The sequence below is a fragment of the Scyliorhinus torazame genome, chromosome 6 (assembly GCF_047496885.1).
Source record: "Scyliorhinus torazame isolate Kashiwa2021f chromosome 6, sScyTor2.1, whole genome shotgun sequence".
Classification (NCBI taxonomy): Eukaryota; Metazoa; Chordata; class Chondrichthyes; order Carcharhiniformes; family Scyliorhinidae; genus Scyliorhinus; species Scyliorhinus torazame.
Window position 1 is genome coordinate 309,918,214 of NC_092712.1, and position 18,908 is coordinate 309,937,121.

The 18,908-nt window shown below is 46.9% G+C and overlaps 1 protein-coding gene across 3 annotated transcripts in view; it reads left to right on the forward strand.

The window, feature by feature from the left end:
* Nucleotides 1-18,908, forward strand: part of myripb (myosin VIIA and Rab interacting protein b) — a 475,899-nt gene that overhangs the window by 429,535 nt on the left and 27,456 nt on the right. For all 3 annotated transcript variants that reach the window (XM_072510045.1, XM_072510047.1, XM_072510046.1), the window contains 4 exons: nucleotides 8,019-8,204; nucleotides 10,841-11,002; nucleotides 15,763-15,864; nucleotides 15,966-16,026. In XM_072510045.1, coding sequence (XP_072366146.1) covers nucleotides 8,019-8,204; nucleotides 10,841-11,002; nucleotides 15,763-15,864; nucleotides 15,966-16,026 — 511 coding nt within the window. The remainder of the gene's footprint in view (nucleotides 1-8,018; nucleotides 8,205-10,840; nucleotides 11,003-15,762; nucleotides 15,865-15,965; nucleotides 16,027-18,908) is intronic.

The following is an 18,908-nucleotide window of genomic DNA, read 5'->3' on the forward strand; positions in this document are numbered from 1 at the left end:
GTGTCGAACCCGAGTAATAGAAGTGTAAATAGTTTAATAAACGTGTTGAAGTTATCTCTACGTCTAAACCTTCCTTTGTCAAGTGCCCCACAAGGAAGCCGCTTATGCTACACCTAGAGCATAACAAATCATTCTCCAGAGTCAGCTTGATTTAAATATTCTCGTTGGAATCTCAAAGGGATAATTACTTTGGTTCAGGAGCTCACCACTAACGATGGGTGGAAGTGACAGGTTACTGCATGGAAATCAATGCCAGGTAGCACAGTGGTTAGCACAGTTGCTCCACAGCTCCAAGGTCCCAGGTTCGATTCCCGCCTTGGGTCACTGTCTGTGCGGAGTTGCTGTCTGTACGGAGTCTTCACGTTCTCCCCGTGTCTGCGTGGGTTTCCTCCGGGTGCTCCGGTTTCCTCCCACAGTCCAACGATGTGCAGGTGGATTGGCCATGATAAAATTGCCCTTAGTATCCAAAAAGGGTAGGTGGAGTTACTGGGTGACGGGGATAAGGTGGAGGTGTGGGCTTAAGTGGGGTGCTCTTTCCAAGAGCTGGTGCAGACTCGAGGGGCCGAATGGCCTCCTTCTGCACAGTAAATTCTATGATCAACAATAAGCGGTGTGTTGGGAAGGTGGAATCAAAATTCCTCGGCTAAGTGCAAAGAGCATTTTGCAGGTGGAAGTGAAAGTGTCTCCGGCCCACATAAGGTGGAGGGATCAGCCCCTGTTCAAGATGGTGTCGAGATCTTCCAGAGTTACGGCAGGCACAGGAGATGGAGGTGACATGGGCCATCAGAACCAACTGAACATCTTGCACTCAGATTGAGCCTTGAACGTAGTAAAACATTGGATAAGACACTAGTTAGACCACACCTAGAGCACTGCAATCAGTTCTGGGTGCCACATTTTAGGAAAGGTGCGAAGCCATTGGAGAAAGTGCAGAAGAGGTTGAACAGAATGATTCCAGGGATGAGGAACTTCAGTTGTGAAGACCGATTGGAGAAGTTGGGCCTGTTTTCCTCGGAGAAGAGAAGGTTGAGCGGAGATTTAATGAGAGTTGTTCAAAATCATGAGAGATCTGGACAGAGTCGATGTGGACAAACTGTTCCTATTGGCGAAGGATTGAGAACCAGAGGCTACAGATTTAAGATAATTGGTAAAAGAAGTGATGTGAGAACATTTTTTTCACCCAGTGAGTGATTAGGGTCTGGAATGCATTGCCTGAGAGTGTGGTGGAGGCAGGTTTGAACGCAGCATTTGGGAGGTAATTAGATGACTTTCTTTTGTGCAGGGTTAGGGGGAGAAGGCAATGAAATGCCCATTCGGAGATGTGGTGTAAACATGATGGACTGAGAGGCTCCTGTACTGTAATGGTTCGATGAAGAAGCTTCACAGTAGCTTTATCAGACTAAATTTGACACTGAACCACATGAACAGAACAGGTGACAGAATCTAGAGCACAGACATCTGAAGGCATTGTCACCAGTCATGGGAGCAATGCCCAAGAGAGCAGAGTCGGAGGAACATTGAGACCTCAAAGAGGGTTGTAAGAGCTGGAGGCGTTGGGGATGGTGGGCTGAGGGGAAGAGCGGGGAGAGTCCATGAAATGACTGGACCAGGAACCAATGTAGGTCAACGAGCACAGAGGTGATATTTCCTTGCTTTCCTTCACTTTCCCTTGAACAATAATAACAATCTTTATTAGTGCCACACGTAGGCTTACATTAATACTGCCATGAAGTTACTGTGAAAAGGGCGACCTGGTCTGGGGTGAGCCTCCTATTCGCTGCAAAGGAAAGCTAATCCGGTGAAATGAGTTGACTGGCCATTGTGGGTATCACCTGATTTTCACTGCGGGGGAAAATTATTCCACTCCACCAGATTACTGCCCAGACGGCGAAGGCCAAAATCGTCCCCCATTGTGACTGTGATGGCGGAGAGAGCGCCAGAGAATGGAATCCTGTACCGAATTCTCCCCCTCCCCCGCCGTTTGAGATGTATTGCTGTTTTTGGGACTGCAAAGAGCGGCATTTACACTCCGCAAATGCTACGATGAACACTGAAAATAAGTGAACTTGCGCCTTATGAAAAATGGATTAGGGCAGTGTAGCACAAACACATTAAGTATCAGCGATTGTCGGCCGGAACATCACCTCCAAAATTGAGTTCCATCTACCTATTAAGAAAGTACACATAACTCCCTGAGGAGTATGGATGGGGGGTTCCGGGTATGGCGGAGAGCGGGTATTGAGAGGATGGGGTTCTTAGAGGGGAGTTTCCCGAGTATGAGGGCGCTGGAGGAAAAGTTTGGGCTGGCGAGGGGAAACAAATTCAGATACTTGCAGGTGCATGACTTCCTTCGTAAGCAGGTGGCAACCTTCCCGCTCCTACCACTGAGGGGAATTCAGGACAGGATAGTTTCCAGAGGGTGGGTAGGGGAGAGGAGCATCTCTGACATCTATAAGGAGCTTATGGGGTCGGAGGAGACACAGACCGAGGAGCTGAAGCGTAAATGGGAGGAGGAGCTGGGAGGTGAGATAGAGGATGGTCTAGGGGCAGACACGTTGAGTAGAGTCAACACATCTGCAACATGTGCCAGGCTCAGCCTGATACAATTTAAGGTTGTTCACCGGGCTCACATGACAGCGGCCCGGATGAGCAGATTCTTTGGGGTGGAGGACAGGTGCACAAAATGTGCGGGAAGACCAGCGAACCATGTCCATATGTTTTGGACATGTCCGAAGCTTCGGGGATTTTGGCAGGGGTCATGTCCAAGGTGTTAAAAACAAGGGTGGCGCTGAGTCCAGAGGTGGCGATTTTCGGGGTGTTGGAAGATCCGGGAATCCAGGAGGAGAAAGAGACGGATATTCTGGCCTTTGCGTCCCTGGTAGCCCGGAGACGGATACTATTAGCACGGAGGGACCCAAAGCCCCCGAAGTCAGAGACCTGGCTATCGGTCATGGCTAGCTTTCTCTGCATGGAGAAAATTAAGTTTGCCTTGAGGGTCACTGTTAGGGTTCACCCGGAGGTGGCAACCGTTCGTCAACTTCCTTGCGGAAAATTAATCGTCAGCAGACAGGGCGGCGGGGGTGGGGGGGGGGAGTAGTTTAGGTTAGAGTAGGGGGGGTAATAAGGGTGGGACCTGTACAAAAGGTAAACTGTTTTTGCATTATGTTTATGGTTTCATGTATCTTGTCTATTTTGTTATTGTTTCTATGCCACAAATACCTCAATAAAATGTTTATTAAAAAAAAAGAAAGTACACATAACAATGCTCCATTTGGATGTTGTTAAATAAATTAAAACTTCTTTGGCAACCAACTTACTAATGTAGCAGGGGATTGATCATCCAGGTAGATGTAAGTCAGCACTTGAGTTAAGACTGGCCGTTCAGGTACCAAGCAGAAATAATAGAAGTGAGTCATATTGTCTGTGCTTGTTATTCTTCTGTCTGCATAAAAGCTACGCGCAAGAAGGAACACAATGTAAAAGATCTTCAAGTGCCTCTCATGCATCAATTAGCGAGTTAAATGGGTTGCTGGTGTTCAGGAAGGTGATAGGTTGGCGTTGAGTAACATTGATTTCTTTTTAAAAGTCCTCTGATCACCTGGTGTCCGTTTTGATCCTCAGGCAGGAACTGCGCCCTGTTCAGGTGACTCCTGAAAGGAATGTTTTCGTGACTGCCTGCTCGTGAAGTGGTTCTTTGAGGTTGGAGAGTTCTCACATTCATTCATTCCCCCATGGTTTAGTGTGTTCATTCTGTCTCGAGGGCTCCGATCGCTGCCCTGTCCTCCTTTGGAAACACTTGATTGTTGGAGGAAAATGAATGGGCCCTTTTCCTTTGATCTTCAGTAGTGCTAATGCAGCAATGTATTTATTATCGGTGCTTCATACTTGCGTCACCACTGCTGAAAAAGTGAGTTCAAAATCTGGTACACGCAGTGCTTTGGACAGGACCGTTAACCAAACGTGCGTTTGTTGCTTCCAACCTCAGAGACACCACCACGAAGAAGAGATGAGCAGATTCCAGGCATTTCCCCCAATCCCAAGCCTGCCCCGCCATTGCGATGTCTTGGAGACTGTCAGTTCCCAGGCAGGAAATGGAAGAAAAATATAATGAAGTTCAGCAGGACTTTCACACCTATCTGAGTCTCCCTCACCTCCCTCTCCCCACTCTTTGCCACCCCCACCTCGTGAGGCAAATCCTCTTCATTCACTCTTTTCTGTAAATGTCCAGGTTTTCCCAGCAAGGTTATGGGGATCTTGGCTGATTTTCATTGCTTGCTGGGCAGGGATAATGAGGCAAATTGCTGCTCCTCTGCTATGGGAGCAGCGAAGTAACATAGTGATTAGCACTGTGGCTTCACAGCGCCAGGGTCCCAGGTTCAATTCCCGGCTTGGGTCACTGTCTGTGCGGAGTCTGCACGTTCTCCCTGTGTCTGCGTGGGTTTCCTCCGGGTGCTCCGGTTTCCTCCCACAAGTCCCGAAAGTCGTGCTTGTTAGATGAATTGGACATTCTGAATTCTCCCTCAGTGTACCCGAACAGGCACCGGAATGTGGCGACTAGGGGCTTTTCACAGTGACATCATTGCAGAGTGGTGGGTGAGTGGAGTGCACTGCAAGTTGGGGTGGTGGAGTCAGAGTCATTAGGGACATTTAAGCGACTCTTGGACAGGCACATGGACAGCAGTAAATTGAAGGGGTGTAGGTTAGGTGATCTTAGATTTGGATAAGTGGTTGGCACAACATCGTGGGCCGAAGGGCCTGTACTGTACTGTTCTATGTATATAGTGGTACAGTATTATATGGCACTGTGGTTTTCCCAGCAAGGGTGCTCTTTCAGAGGATCAGTGCAGACTCGATGGGCCGAATGGTGTATGCAAAACATATTGCACATCTTACATTCAGAATACCCATGTATTAGTAAAATATTTTATCATCCTACCCCCTGTTTCTGAATCTCACGCGCAAATAAACTGCACTTTTATGACTCCTCGAGTCTTATTGCGGAATAACGCCAAACATTTGAGACAAATAGATGATGTAATTGCAGCATTAAGGCTATTGTGACATTTGAAATACAGGCTGAGCTACAAACACTCTTCAGGTAGAATTGCTGAAAAAAGAGACATTCTGTTGAAGCTTTTCATCTTGCACTCATCAGGGCATATTGGCAAAAATGCCAAATCTTTGGAATACTAAAGAATACCAAATCAACCAAATTGTTCTCCTTAAAATTTCATATTTGTGCAAATCCGTCCTGATGAGTGCAAGATGTAAAGCTTTGACAGGACGTTCCCTTTTTTTCACTAATCCTCAAGTTCTGTACTGCCAAGCCATTTGATGTATACCTCTCTCAGTTATAAAGTAAAGATGAATGTAGAAGCTGAGACGGCCAGACAAGTCGTTCAAATATCCAAAATGATCCAATAGACCAAAGGTTTGGATATAAGTATACTAATCTGAAGATCACTGCGGCTAATGCATGCTCACATGTTTTCTGAAATGCCAGTGCACCTCAATGTGTGATGTCAAGTGTTTGGAATTACCGTGAAATTATTTACTTTAGTATCACAAAGGAAGCATTGCAGAAAGGTGTGGGTCAGTGGTGGATAACCTGCGGCACACGGGCAACATGTGGTCCATCTGGGTTCTGAGTGCAGCCCACGAGACATTTTGTTGACCATTGCACCTGGGCAGGGTTGTCACGTGTCGCTGATTTCCACCCGGGTAATTTTTTTTCCGACCGGTATGACTGAGGGTGATTTGCACGTAACGCGAGGGCAATTGAGGGGAGGTGCAGCTGATTGCTCACAACATTGACTGCGAGAGCCGTGCACTCCCTCTGTGTCCAAAGTGTAAATATTCATTTTGTTTATGCAATCTGATTCATGGGGTTATGGTTAGTGAACAAGCCCAATTTCAACCTTGTTGCCCCCCTGAGATGAAGGAGGACCACTCCTGCGGCCCCCTCACCAGCTTAGCTTGCCCATCACTGGTATAGGCGACATAATATAAGCAGGGCTCTGAGCTCTTGCACGTTCCAACCAAGAGCATTGTTTTTCCTGGCTGGGGAGTTTGAAGATCCTCTCCCTGATATCTTTTGAAGCTCGTTGGAAAATATAAAATGAGACACCCGCTTATTCCCCCCATTTTTAGTATAAAGGGGCAAGGGGTAAATATTCAAATGTCTGAACTGGAAGGGTTTGAGGTTTTAATAAGAGAAGGGAGTATTTGGAAAGAATGAGTCTGATTTGGAGAGAGCAAATGATGGCTGAGGAAGTACAGGTTTAGTCCGGCCAATTTACTGGAGTACCTTGAGGGCGTTACAGATCCAGTGGATGGGGTAGACATAGGATATTGTCTGTCTAGATTTCCGACAGATGTCCCACAGAAGGTACTGAATCACAGGCGATGTGCTCCCAGGACAGATGGCAAGGGTTGAATTGATATGTGGCTGAAAGGTGAACTCCGAAAGCTGTGTCAGGTTTGCAATGTAAACTGGTGTGGCAAATCCGGCAGTTTTTTAATGCTCCACAGGAACCTCTCACCTTTCGCCCTTGTTGTGTTCTGCTTCTTCATGTAGCATAAGCTGCTTCCTTGATGTATGCTCTGACAAAGGATTCAATAGCTCAAAGAAAGAAAGCGCATTGATGTAAGAAAAAGAGAAGATTAACTCAGTTTTCCCGCACTATTCACACATCCCTTGATTCCACAGCTCTCCTCGATAGAGAATTGCAAAGGTTCACAATGCTCTGAGCGAGGAAATTTCTTCTCGTCTCAATCCTCAACGATCATTATGGGTGACCTGGTTGCACAGTGGTTAGCACCATTACTTCGGAGCTCCAGGGTCCCAGGTTCGATTCCCGGCTTGGGTCACTGTCTGTGCGGAGTCTGCACGTTCTCCCCGTGTGTGCGTGGGTTTCCTCCGGGTGCTCCGGTTTCCTCCCACAAGTCCTGAAAGATGTGCTTGTTCGGTGAATTTAACATTCTGACTTCTCCCTCTGTGAACCTGAACAGGCGCCGGAATGTGGCGACTAGGGGATTTTCACAGTAACTTCATTGCAGTGTCAGGGGAAAACAGCATCCCAGCGCCTAACCCGGCCGGGACCCCTCAGGGTTTTAAACATTTCAATATGCATTTCCCCTCCATTTCGGCCGAACTCCAGGTAATGTTGGTCAAATTTCACGCAATCCCTCTTCACATGAAAGCCCTTCGGTTGGGATGGCAAAACTGTGACCTATCAACGACACTGATCCCAATTTGCATATCGAAAATGGCTGCTCGCCTGAAACATGTGACCTATCCAAGATGGCAGCAACTGGAGCTCTGACATAAATGACCCAATGCCATTTTCTAGCCGCTACCAGCCCAGATGTGTTAAAATCTTCTGGTGTCTGTTATTCCCAATGCTGAATTTCTTTAATGGAAGGTAACTTTAATTTTAACTGCACGAACAAACAATTAAAAATTATCTTTGACTTAACGTCGGTCAATAATAAGTCAAGGTCTTCATACTGGCGGTTACCTTATGCACAGAGTGAGGATTTGCACACTTCACTGATGTTGGTATTGAGGCATGTTTTTTCCCTCAAATAATATCACTGAACTAAGCAAATAATTATTAACCAAGTTTGCTGTTTGTTTTAAATTAAATATGGCCTTGGATTATGAGGAGACAACATAGAGGCCAGCCTCACTGAGGGCACCTATTAGATAGCTTGGTTTTAATTTAGTTAAAAGGCTCCGGCTGGTAATTCTCTGAGGAAGTACTTACCCTCAGGCGAGGGGCAGAATTTCTGCCTCCAACCAATCGATGCTTGGTGGAGGGTTACGTGGTTACGGGACAGGCAGTATCGTCGGTGATTTGCTCTTGTCCAGCTCCTCGGACGGTGGGAAGGGAAAACCCCACCGACCTAAAAATCCTGCCCCACGACTCTTTATCTTCAGCAATACTCAAGTGCTGTACCACCAAATGGCAATTAATAATGTTCTTTCTGTCTCTTTCTTTGTTCTAACCAAACAGAAGTATTCTGCCATCTCTCTCTGCAACATTACAACAGAAGCATTGAAAGTCATCAATGCCACGGAGGACCTGATTGGAGAGGCCACAGGGGCGAGTGATTCCTGGTCAGAGTTGCGTACAGGAAGAATTCCTACAGGGAAGGGCGCAGGGAAACTTGAAGAGCAGCTCTCTAAACTGGAGGAAAATGTAAGGGGAGTAAATGATACCCTGTTGGTTATTTTTGGCGTGGTTTGCCATTTCAGACTTTACCTGGACATTGCTAAAGTATTCTTGATCAACAATGTTTTTGTCACCTAAACCAGAAGGAAAAATTAATGGATACAAAATTGGAAATGAACAACAGAGATGGGGTCAGACGGCAGCACGGTGGCGCAGTAGTTAGTACTGTTGCCTCACGGCGCTGAGGTCCCAGGTTCGACCCCGGCTCTGGGTCACTGTCCGTGTGGAGTTTGCACATTCTCCCTGTGTTTGCATGGGTTTTGCCCCCACAACCCAAAGATGTGCAGGGTAGGTGGATTGGCCACGCTAAATTGCCCCTTAATTGGAAAAAAAATTGGGTACTCTAAATTTATTTTTAAAAAGAGTAGGGGTCAGACATGAACATCAGGATACAAGGAGCTTGCGTGATCACAGGGGTAGTGTAGTGGCAATGTCTCTCTATTCATAATCCAGAAGATCAGGTTACCGCTGTGGGGACAAGTGTTCAAATCCCACCACGTCAGCTAATGGGATCGAAATTCAATTAATACATCAGGATATAATGAAAGTTTCAGTAACGGTGACTATCATTAATTGTTTCAAAAACACATCTTGTTCACTAATACCCTTGACAGAAGGAAACCTGCCGTCCTTACCTGGTCTGGCCTTCATGTGACTCCAGACCCACAGCAATGTGGTTGACTCTTAACTGTGCATTGAAATAGTCAAGTGAGCCACTCCATGCAAGCGGCTAATTTCCACTTGCTCAAGTGTAGTTAGGGACGGATGTCGCCCACATCTCATGAATGAATAGTAATTTTAATAAAATCGACAACCGGTACAAAAATTACCACCTTTTTTAATGTGGCAGTTTAAAGAATAAACTTGCCCAGATAAACAGCAATCAGGAAATGAATAATCTCTCCTTTATAAATTATTATTTCTTTTATTCTGTGACAAAGTTGGGCCTGGTTATTTTGTTGTAAACCCAACTCATTTAAAAAAAAATTCTGTCGTAAATGTCCAGCTGAAAAAAGAGGCGCTTGGAAGCTTTTTGCCTTGCCCTCATCAAGACACTTCGCAAGAATACCAGCTGATTGGTCGGCAAGTAGACTCTAATTGGTAGAGTAATTGCCATGGAGAATGCACCAGGTGATGGTGACTGGCAATTAGCTCCATGGCAACACCTCTACCAATCCGAGTCCACTTGCCTCTGCCAACCAGAGTCCACTTGCCTCTACCAACCAGTATTCTCTTCTCATACAGCATAGTTATTGTTTTCCCCATATACTGGTATTTCGCTAAGAGTCCTGATGCATGCAAGACGAAAAGCTCCCCATCCTCAAATGCCCCACTAAAAGCAAAATGCTGCAGAGGTTGGATGTCTGAATTAAAAATAGAAAATGCGGGATGCAGCAGCGGATCAAGCAGCATCTGTGGTGAGCGAAACAGAGGTTTCAAGTCATCAACTTTCACCAGATGAAATGTTGGGTAGAATTCTCCCAAGCCCCCACCGAGGGTTCATGTTGGGGTGGGGAGGAATTTGGTGGGAGGCCCAAAAATAAGTTTTAAGCCGGCGCGAATTTGCAGCGGAATCTAAGGATCTACCACTGGTGCCTGCCATGGCTGATCGGGAAACCTGCTGTATCCTGCTAATGCGATGCAGATGAAGGCCCGACCACTAACGCTCAATTCTTCGAGGCGCCAGAGGGAAAACACACCGATACGAAACACATCTGGAACAACGTGGCGTGCAGATGTTGGGGCTCACCTGAACAATGCCTGGGGCTGCCTCCGGAACTCAGGATGGAGGCCACTGGCAACCCTGGACAACAGGAGTGGGGGAAGCACCTGCAGGTGGACCGTCTGGATTCCATTTCCTGGAGGGAGTTCGTCTTCCAACCGTAGGATGTTCCTGGAATTCCATCTTCATTAACGGGGGGTCCACCTTCTTTCTCCGATAGATGTTCAATATGGGTGCCCAGATATAATGGTGGACCCGCGCCATCAGGCCTGCCCCATCATGGAATATGGTGCAAAACATCTGGTTGTATAATTAAATGAGGCAGGTACGGGAAGATTTTGCGTATCTTCCTGCCAACCTCCACAGCGGGAAAAATTCCTCGTTCCAGCCCCCGTCACAGCACTTTCTGTTTCCAGTCTCCAGAAGGGAGAATTCCGCCTGTTAAGTCTTTTTCTCAGTTGCTGCCCGAGCTGCTGATCGTTTCTAGAACTTTCTGTTTTTATGAGAAATGTTTGACATTTTTCAAGTACCGTTATGTCATCAATTTGATTAAGACAAATCCAAATCCTGCCGCAAATAAACCATGACTCAAAAGGATAAAAGAGAATGGAGGCTATGTCACTCAGGAATGACCACACCCAGACATCAAGAAAAAAAGTACTTCACAACGGCATTATCCCCTTCCCATATCTGTGTCCCTTTTGAGAAATTTCAGCTTCAGTTTTCCATGGAGTTTCTCCTGATTATCCTGCTGACTATAATCAGCACTAAACGTTTGTTTGTTTGGTTTTAAGTGATGCAGATGTTTGTTTAAATTGCCTTTAACACAGTGAAGCACTGGTAAATTCTCATATGGTAGTAATTGCCATACTTTTTACAGGTTTACATAACAGCGGGCACTGTGTATAGTCTGGAGGGACAACTGAACGACTTGGAGGATTGTGCACGGAGCATTCACAGTATCACCACGGAAACAGAGCTTGCAGATCTAGAGGATCAAGTGGCCACAGCAGCTGCTCAGGTTCATCAAGCGGAACTCCAGGTAAATGCCAGAGGCACGATCAAGTCGCCCAGGGCACGGTGGGTATTGTGCACATGCCAACCTCTCTCCTGAGACAGTCCCTCGGAATCGAGGATGACTTGCTTCTACTCGGGGCCCGATCGATGGCTGATAGTCCAGGCCGCGACCTGCAGAGATTCCGCCACGTGTGAGGCAGGCGGAATCAGGCAGATGTTGTCTGGAGGTTTGTGTTGCTCCCTCTGATGGTTCCACTTTGCCTCCGCGCGTTCCTAACGCGTCTGTCTGTGCGTTTAGTGTCTTCCCAAATGGGCCATCTCCATTTTGATTAATCGCAAGCCAGGGACTGCCATGAGTCGATGTTTGACTGGTTCAGAGATGCTCTGAGGCCACATCTCGAGGGCTGTACAGGTTAACGAGCAGTTGAAGACCCTTGAACTTCAGGCAGTGCAATGTTGCAGCTTCCCATTCACATAAGGAGCCTACCAAAGGATACAGAGAGGTGAGGTGAAAGGGCAAAGATCTGGCAACTGGAGTATGATGTGGGATTACGTGAAATTGGCCATTTAGGCAGGAAGAATAAAAAAGAGGCACGTTATCTAAATGGTGAGAGATTGCAGAGTTCTGAGATGCAGAAGGTGTCATGATATGCACTCATGCACATAATGAGATACAGACAGGCAGTGACAGACACCCAGTACAGCCAATCAACACACAGGACAGAACACAACCAATCACCAGGCAGACCACTAGAAGGTGGTTTCCCACTATAAAACTCACGAGGCATCAGCACTCTGCCTCTTTCCACTGGTGACAACTGTAGTGACAGTCAGGGTGTATATATCAGTTAGCACCTTCTACACGTGGCTCAGAGCTAGTCTGGTCTAGTTAGTTATAGTAAGCACGCTTAGATTAGTAGAGTGTCAAACCCACAGCGAACTGTGTGCACTGCTTAACCAGTTCAATAAAACGTATTGAATGAACATCAAATTTTGGAGTCCACTGTCGAGTACAACTGCATCCAGTTGCAGTCCGTGTTACCCCAGGGTGATTAACACGCCAGAAGGATCTGTGTGTCCTCGTGCATAAATCCCAAAAGGTTGGTATACAGATACAGCAAGTAATTAACAAGGCTAATAGAATGTTATCACTCGTTGTGAGAGGAGTTAAGTGCAAAAATAGGAAGGTTATGCTTCAGTTGTACAGGGCATTGGTGAGACCACATCTGCACTACTGTGTACAGTACTGATCTCCTTATTTAAGGATGTAAATGCATTGGAAACAGTCCAGGGAAGGTTTACTGGACAGATACACAGAATGGGTGCTTTGTCTTATAAGGCAGGACAGACTGGAGTTTAGAAGAGTAGGAGGCGACTTGATTGAAACATATAAGATCCTGAGGAGTCCTGACAGGGTGGATGTGGAGAAGATGTTTCCTCTTGGGGTCACTGTTTAAAAATTGGGATCACCCATTTAAAACCGAGATGAGGAAAAATGCTTTCTCTCAGAGGGCCGTGAGCTTTTGGAACTCTCTTCCTGAAAAGGTGGTGGAGGCAGAGTCTTTGAATATCTTTAAGGCAGAGCTGGATAGATTCTTGATGAGCAAAGGTTATCTGGGTAGGCGGGGATGTGGAGCCGAGGTCACTATCCTTACGTTATTGAATAGTGGAGCAGGCTCGAGGGGCCGGCGGCCTACTCCGCCTAATTTGCATGTCAAACATGCAATTCATGACTACTTCATAACCAAGTGCATCGGAGAAGGAAGATGAGCTCGTGTCCATCTCGACCTGGTATGCCTTCAAATCTATTCAGAACCTACCTCTTGACCGAGTTTGTGGTCATCTGCTCTAATATGTCCCGATTGTTCTTGTACATCATCTTTACAACATTAAAGATCCTATATAAATGCAAGATTTTATTGTCGGTGGACTTTACCATTGTGGACGAAACCCAGAGCTGACTGAGAAATAAAATTCATTTTCGATTAGTGTGATGAATGGTTACTATACCCTTGACACCATGTAGGTGATGCCCCTTTAAGACCAGGTTTGGAACCCTGGGGGACTCCGCCCACCAGGGAGCCGTATATAAGGTGACGCCCTGTAGGTGGCACTCAGTAAGCACACGTCTCGGTCACTGACTAGTTCTCTGCTTATTAAAGCCTTCATTTACCATTCTACATTCGCGTGCCGTTATTGAGTGTACTACAATTAGCAATAACAGGCTTCTGCCATCACCTGAGCCTCGAGGAAGCTACGTGTGATTAACGTTTCCACTTTTATTTCGAGTTTTATGACGGAAGCTGTTACATTTCTGGAACAGTCACCTACTGACTCAACTTCCCAGCATCGCAAGAGTGACTACACTTCACAAGTGCTTCACTGGCTTTGAGGGTGGGACAACTTTTTTAGCGAGGCAGCGGAATTCAGGCAAAGCTTTTCAGAGTGTTCAAGGTTGTACTGCCGATGATAAAACGGAGTGAATGGGGAAACTGACGGTAGATGAGAGAATGCAAGGTGAGAGAGTGAACCCTAGTCCCAGTGCACAACACGAGCAAGATGTTGTAACGGTGAGGAAGAACATGTTGAATCTTGGGAGGATTTGTCGATGAGGATGAAAATTTCCAAGGATTCACTGAAGGATTGGATTGGATTTGTTTATTGTCACGTGTACCGAGATACAGTGAAAAGTATTTTTTTTTGCGAGCAGCTCAAACAGATCATTTAGTACATAAAAAGAAAATATGTAATAGGGCAACACAAGGTACACAATGTAAATACCTAGACACCGGCATCGGGTGAAGCATACAAGAGTGTAGTCAGTCCATAAGAGGGTTGTTCAGGAGTCTGGTAACAGCGGGGAAGAAGCTGTTTTTGAATCTATTTATGCGTGTTCTCAGATTTTTGTATCTCCTGCCCAATGGAAGAAGTTGGAAGAGTGAATAAGCCGGGTGGGAGGGATCTTTGATTATGCTGCCCGCTTTCCCCAGGCAGCGGGAGGTGTAGACAGAGCCAATGGATGGGAGGCGGGTTCGTGTGATGGACTGGGCGGTGTTCACGACTCTCTGGGGTTTCTTGCTGTCTTGGGCCAAGCAGTTGCCATACCAGGCTGTGATGCAGCTCGATGGGATGCTTTCTATGGTGCACCTGTCAAAGCTGGTAAGAGTAAGTGTGGACATGCTGAATTTCCTTAGTTTCCTGAGGAAGTGTAGGCGCCGTTGTGCTTCCTAGAAATGAGTGGAACTTGACGATAGGTGAGAGGGACCTTCTGAAGTTTGGGATATAAATGGCCCAGATCTGGATGAGTTGGAGTTTGTAAATTTGTAGTTGGGACTGCTGCCAATGAGGAAATTGGAAAAGTAAGGTCTGAAGGTGGCAAAGCATAAAACAAATGGTTAAAAGCAAATTACTGTGGATGCTGGAATCTGAAACCAAAGAGAAAATGCTGGAAAATCTCAGCACGTCTGGCAGCATCTGTAGGGAGAGAAAAGAGCTAACGTTTCGAGTCCGATGACTCTTTATCAAAGCTAACAGTGAATGTGGGGAATATTTATACTGTGGAGTGAGAATGAAAGATGAGTCATAGCCACAGAAACCCAGGGAAACGGGGTGCGAATGGCCACAGAAACCAAGGGGAAAGAGTGCTAATGGCAGTCCCCAGAGAGAACTAAAGATGTGAACGGCCAAACAGCAGAGAAGCTAAAACTTTCTCTGCTGTTTGGCATTCTCCCTCCGCAGTATAAATATTTCCCACTTTCTCTGTCTGTTAGCTTTGACAAAGAGTCACCTGGACTCTAAACGTTTGCTCTTTTCTCTCCCTACAGATGCTGCCAGACCTGCTGAGATTTTCCAGCATTTTCTCTTTCGAAGGGCAGCACGGTAGCATTGTGGATAGCACAATTGCTTCACAGCTCCAGGGTCCCACGTTCGATTCCAGCTTGGGTCACTGCCTGTGCGGAGTCTGCACATCCTCCCCGTGTGTGCGTGGGTTTCCTCCGGGTGCTCCGGTTTCCTCCCACAGTCCAAAGATGTGCAGGTTAGGTGGATTGGCCGTGATAAATTGCCCTTAGTGTCCAAAATTGCCCTTAGTGTTGGGTGGGGTTACTGGGTTATGGGGATAGGGTGGAGGTGTTGACCTTGGGTAAGATGCTCTTTCCAAGAGCCGGTGCAGACTCGATAGGCCGAATGGCCTCCTTCTGCACTGTAAATTCTATGATAATCTATGAAACAAATGGTTCATTGGCGTTCGAGGTAAGGTGGGGACAGGGATAGGCAATGGTGTGATTTCTGGATGTGCTGGTCCCACCAAAGTCTCCAGCGTTTTGTATGGCTCACCTGCCCCGTCACGGGGGCGGTAGCCTTCTGCAGGACCGGAACTTCCCACTATCAGGAAGAGCTGGCACTTCCCACCCACTGTTTTAGGGATGGGCTGAAGTTGGGGTTTGAAATTCATCCCTCGGTCAAGCAAGGTACTGAGGTTACACGTCAGATTGAGCACAAGCAGGTCTTGATAAAAGGCGAATGTGCAAATTTGAGATATGTTTCACAAGGAAATTAGACTCGCACTATTCCCTGAATCGTTTTTATTAGAAAGGCAGAAACAAAAATACATAATGTGATGTGAGCGCTTCCACTCTCCAAATGGAAGGGACAGAGCTAGTCTGATCTCTTGAAAAACATGTACCAAACAATCTAAAACAGCGCTGCAACACTTAGCAATAGTTACTCTCTATATCTATTGCTCATAGTTAATATCACATTGTATGTCATTTATCCATCTGCCAGGTTTCAGATATTGAACGCAGAATTTCAGCTCTGAATGTGGCGGGTTTAAACGTGGTTCCCTGTGAGCGACTGCTGAAGAAACGGAACCAACCAGATCTGAAGGTAAAGGGAGAGCTTGGATGTTGAGACTGTAAGTGAAATAATGAACATCTCCTGTTAAACTGGCTTGATGGTGGGAGTGCACCTTTTATGTTTTGTTTCAGACAGAGACCATTGATTCTTCGAGACAACAGAGGAGAAAGCTGCCAGCCCCACCAATGCAAGGTATTAACAGAGAGCGTGCTTTAATATCTCTTCAGTTCTAAGAGTTCATTAAAACATAGAATAGACGTGACAGAAAGTCAGATAATTTTTCATTATAATAGCCTTTCCGTCAACAATACATGAACCTATCTATTGCCTAGTTTATAAGACTGAACGTACTTAAAGGGGAACTTTTGTATAGTTTTGAGGAGTTGTATATAAACATGTAATAACAATAATCTTTATTAATGTCACAAGTAGGCTTGCATTACACCGCAATGGTGTTACGGTGAAAATCCCCCCAGTCGCCACACTCCGGCGCCTGTTCGGGTACACTGAGGGAGAATTCAGAATGTCCAATTCACCTAACAAGCATGTCTTTCGGGACTTGTGGGAGGAAACCGGAGCACCCGGAGGAAACCCACGCAGACACGGGGAGAACGTGCGGGCTCCGCACAGACAGTGACCCAAGCCGGGAATCGAACCCGGGTCCCTGGCGCTGTGAAGCAACAGTGCTAAGATTATATATATTATATAACCACCCCTGACAATTGTCCTTTCGAAGTAAATAGAGGAGTGCCACATGCAAACCTGTTATCAGTCATTTAAGTGTGTGTACAAGGATGATATGTACATCACTTGACATGATTCAGGAGGAACTAAGTTGGAGCGTATACAAAGCTTGATCTGTAGTTAAGCCTGGCAGCAGTCTTTAGGGATTACATGAGTTATGTAGACTCAAAACCATCAGTTAGTGTTTTAAGGGCAGATAAATGCTGACCAGGGCTACGTGATGCAAAAACATGGTACGTTCTCTGATGAGATTATGAACCACTTAAGCTTTCCCATTGCAGGTTTTGGCATCATTTAGGCCCCCACTCATTTGTTTTAAAGCTTTAAAAGCACATCTAACACAGGAGCAGGATTAAGTCATTTGACCTTTGACCTGTTTCACTATTCAGCACAGTTATGGCTGACCCTCTCTGTCCACCTCTACCTCCCTTCACCATCCCCACATCTGTAACATTTTATAGCCCTCCACTGAAACACAACTCAAATTCTCTTCCTCATTGCTTTATACATGGCCGAGCACTTCTTTAATGCAATCGTTATGAAGTTTTCATGTCAGTGTAACTTTATTCCATGAAGATTATCCTGATTTCCAACATGTGGCAGCTCCCACACAACTATAATTGAAGAAGAATCAAGCAGTCCGTCTCCTTACCTCTGCGATTTATTTTTGTTACAGGTTCTTCACCAATCAGTAAACCTCTTTTCCCCTTCCACAAAATGTACTTGCTAATGGAACCATCGTTTAATGGTGCAGAAGTCTCGAGAGGAAAAGATTATGGGCGGGATTCTCCCCTACCCGGCGGGGCGTGGGGTTCCGGCGGGTGGAGTGGCGGGAACCACCCCGGCGTCAGGCCGCCCCAAAGGTGCGGATGTCTCCGCACCTTTAGGGGCCAAGCCCTCACCTTGAGGCGTTGGCCCGCGCCGGAGTGGTTTGCGCGCCACCAGCTGGCAGGAAAGGCCTTTGGTGCCACGCCAGCCGGGGCCGAAAGGTCTTCGCCGGGCGACGCGGATCGGCGCATGCGCGGGAGCGTCAGCGGGTGCTGACGTCATCCCCGCGCATGCGCAGGGGAGGGGGTCACTTCCGCCTCTGCCATAGTGAAGACCATGGCGAAGGCGGAAGAAAAAGAGTGCCCCCACGGCACAGGCCCGCCCGCGGATCGGTGGGCCCCGATCGCGGGCCAGGCCACCGTGCCCCCCCCCCCCCCCCCCCGGGGCCAGTTCGCCCCTCGCCACCCCCCCCCCCAGGACCCCGGAGCCTGCCCGCGCCGCCTTGTCCCGCCATTCAAAAGGTGGTTTAATCCACGCTGGCGGGACAGGCATTCCAGCAGCGGGACTTCAGCCCATCGCGGGCCGGAGAATCGGCGGGGGTGGGCCCAGTGACCGGCGCGGTGCGATTCACGCCCCCGCCGAATCTCTCGTGGCGGAGACTTCGGGACACGGCGGGGGCGGGATTCACGCCAGCCCCCGGCGATTCTCCGACCCGGTGTAGGGTCGGAGAATCCCGCCCTATGTTTCTCATAATAAAACCACATTGGAGTTAAATTACAAATCTAACAAAGAGCTAACAGTTTAAGAGTGTTTGCCTTCTGCCCCACACTGGATCTCTGGATTATAAATACTGAGCAAAGCCCCTGTGTCCCACCATCGCTTCTAGTTCATATAAGAAAGCTTGAACTACTTGCATCATTTACAGAAAGATCTTCAATTAAAAGATCAAATTGATGCATTTTGTGAATTTAATTTGTGGCAGTGTTTTTTACTGTGGAGATCTGAATGCTCGATCCAGAACTAACAAATGATATTCCACATCGCAATGACAGAAACAGATGTTTGTCGTTAATTGGTTACGAATGCGCAAAGTCTGCCTGAGGCTATCCGCTTTGAAAGAGAAATGAGAAGTGTTAGCTTTAACACCGAATCAGGAATCTTTACTCAGATCAAAGCAACAGCTCTGTCCCGGACTTTTTTAATTGCCTCCCTGGGAAAGCTCATTCAGGTTAAATCAGATGGTGTACAACCTTGGTGTCCCATCCGAGCCCAAACTTGAACTTACAAGTTCTATTTCTCATCCACAACTAAGACGGTACGTAGAACATAGAACAGTACAGCACAGAACAGGCCCTTCGGCCCTCGATGCTGTGCCGTGCATTGTCCGAAACCAAGATCAAGCTATCCCACTCCCTGTCATTCTGGTGTGCTCCATGTGCCTATCCAATAACCGCTTGAAAGTTCAAGTTTCAGAATTCACCAAATGATCCAGAAATAGTCTTTCATGGCAGAGAGAACAGCAGTACAGCTGCTTTGTCTGATTTCAGCTGCAACACACTGAA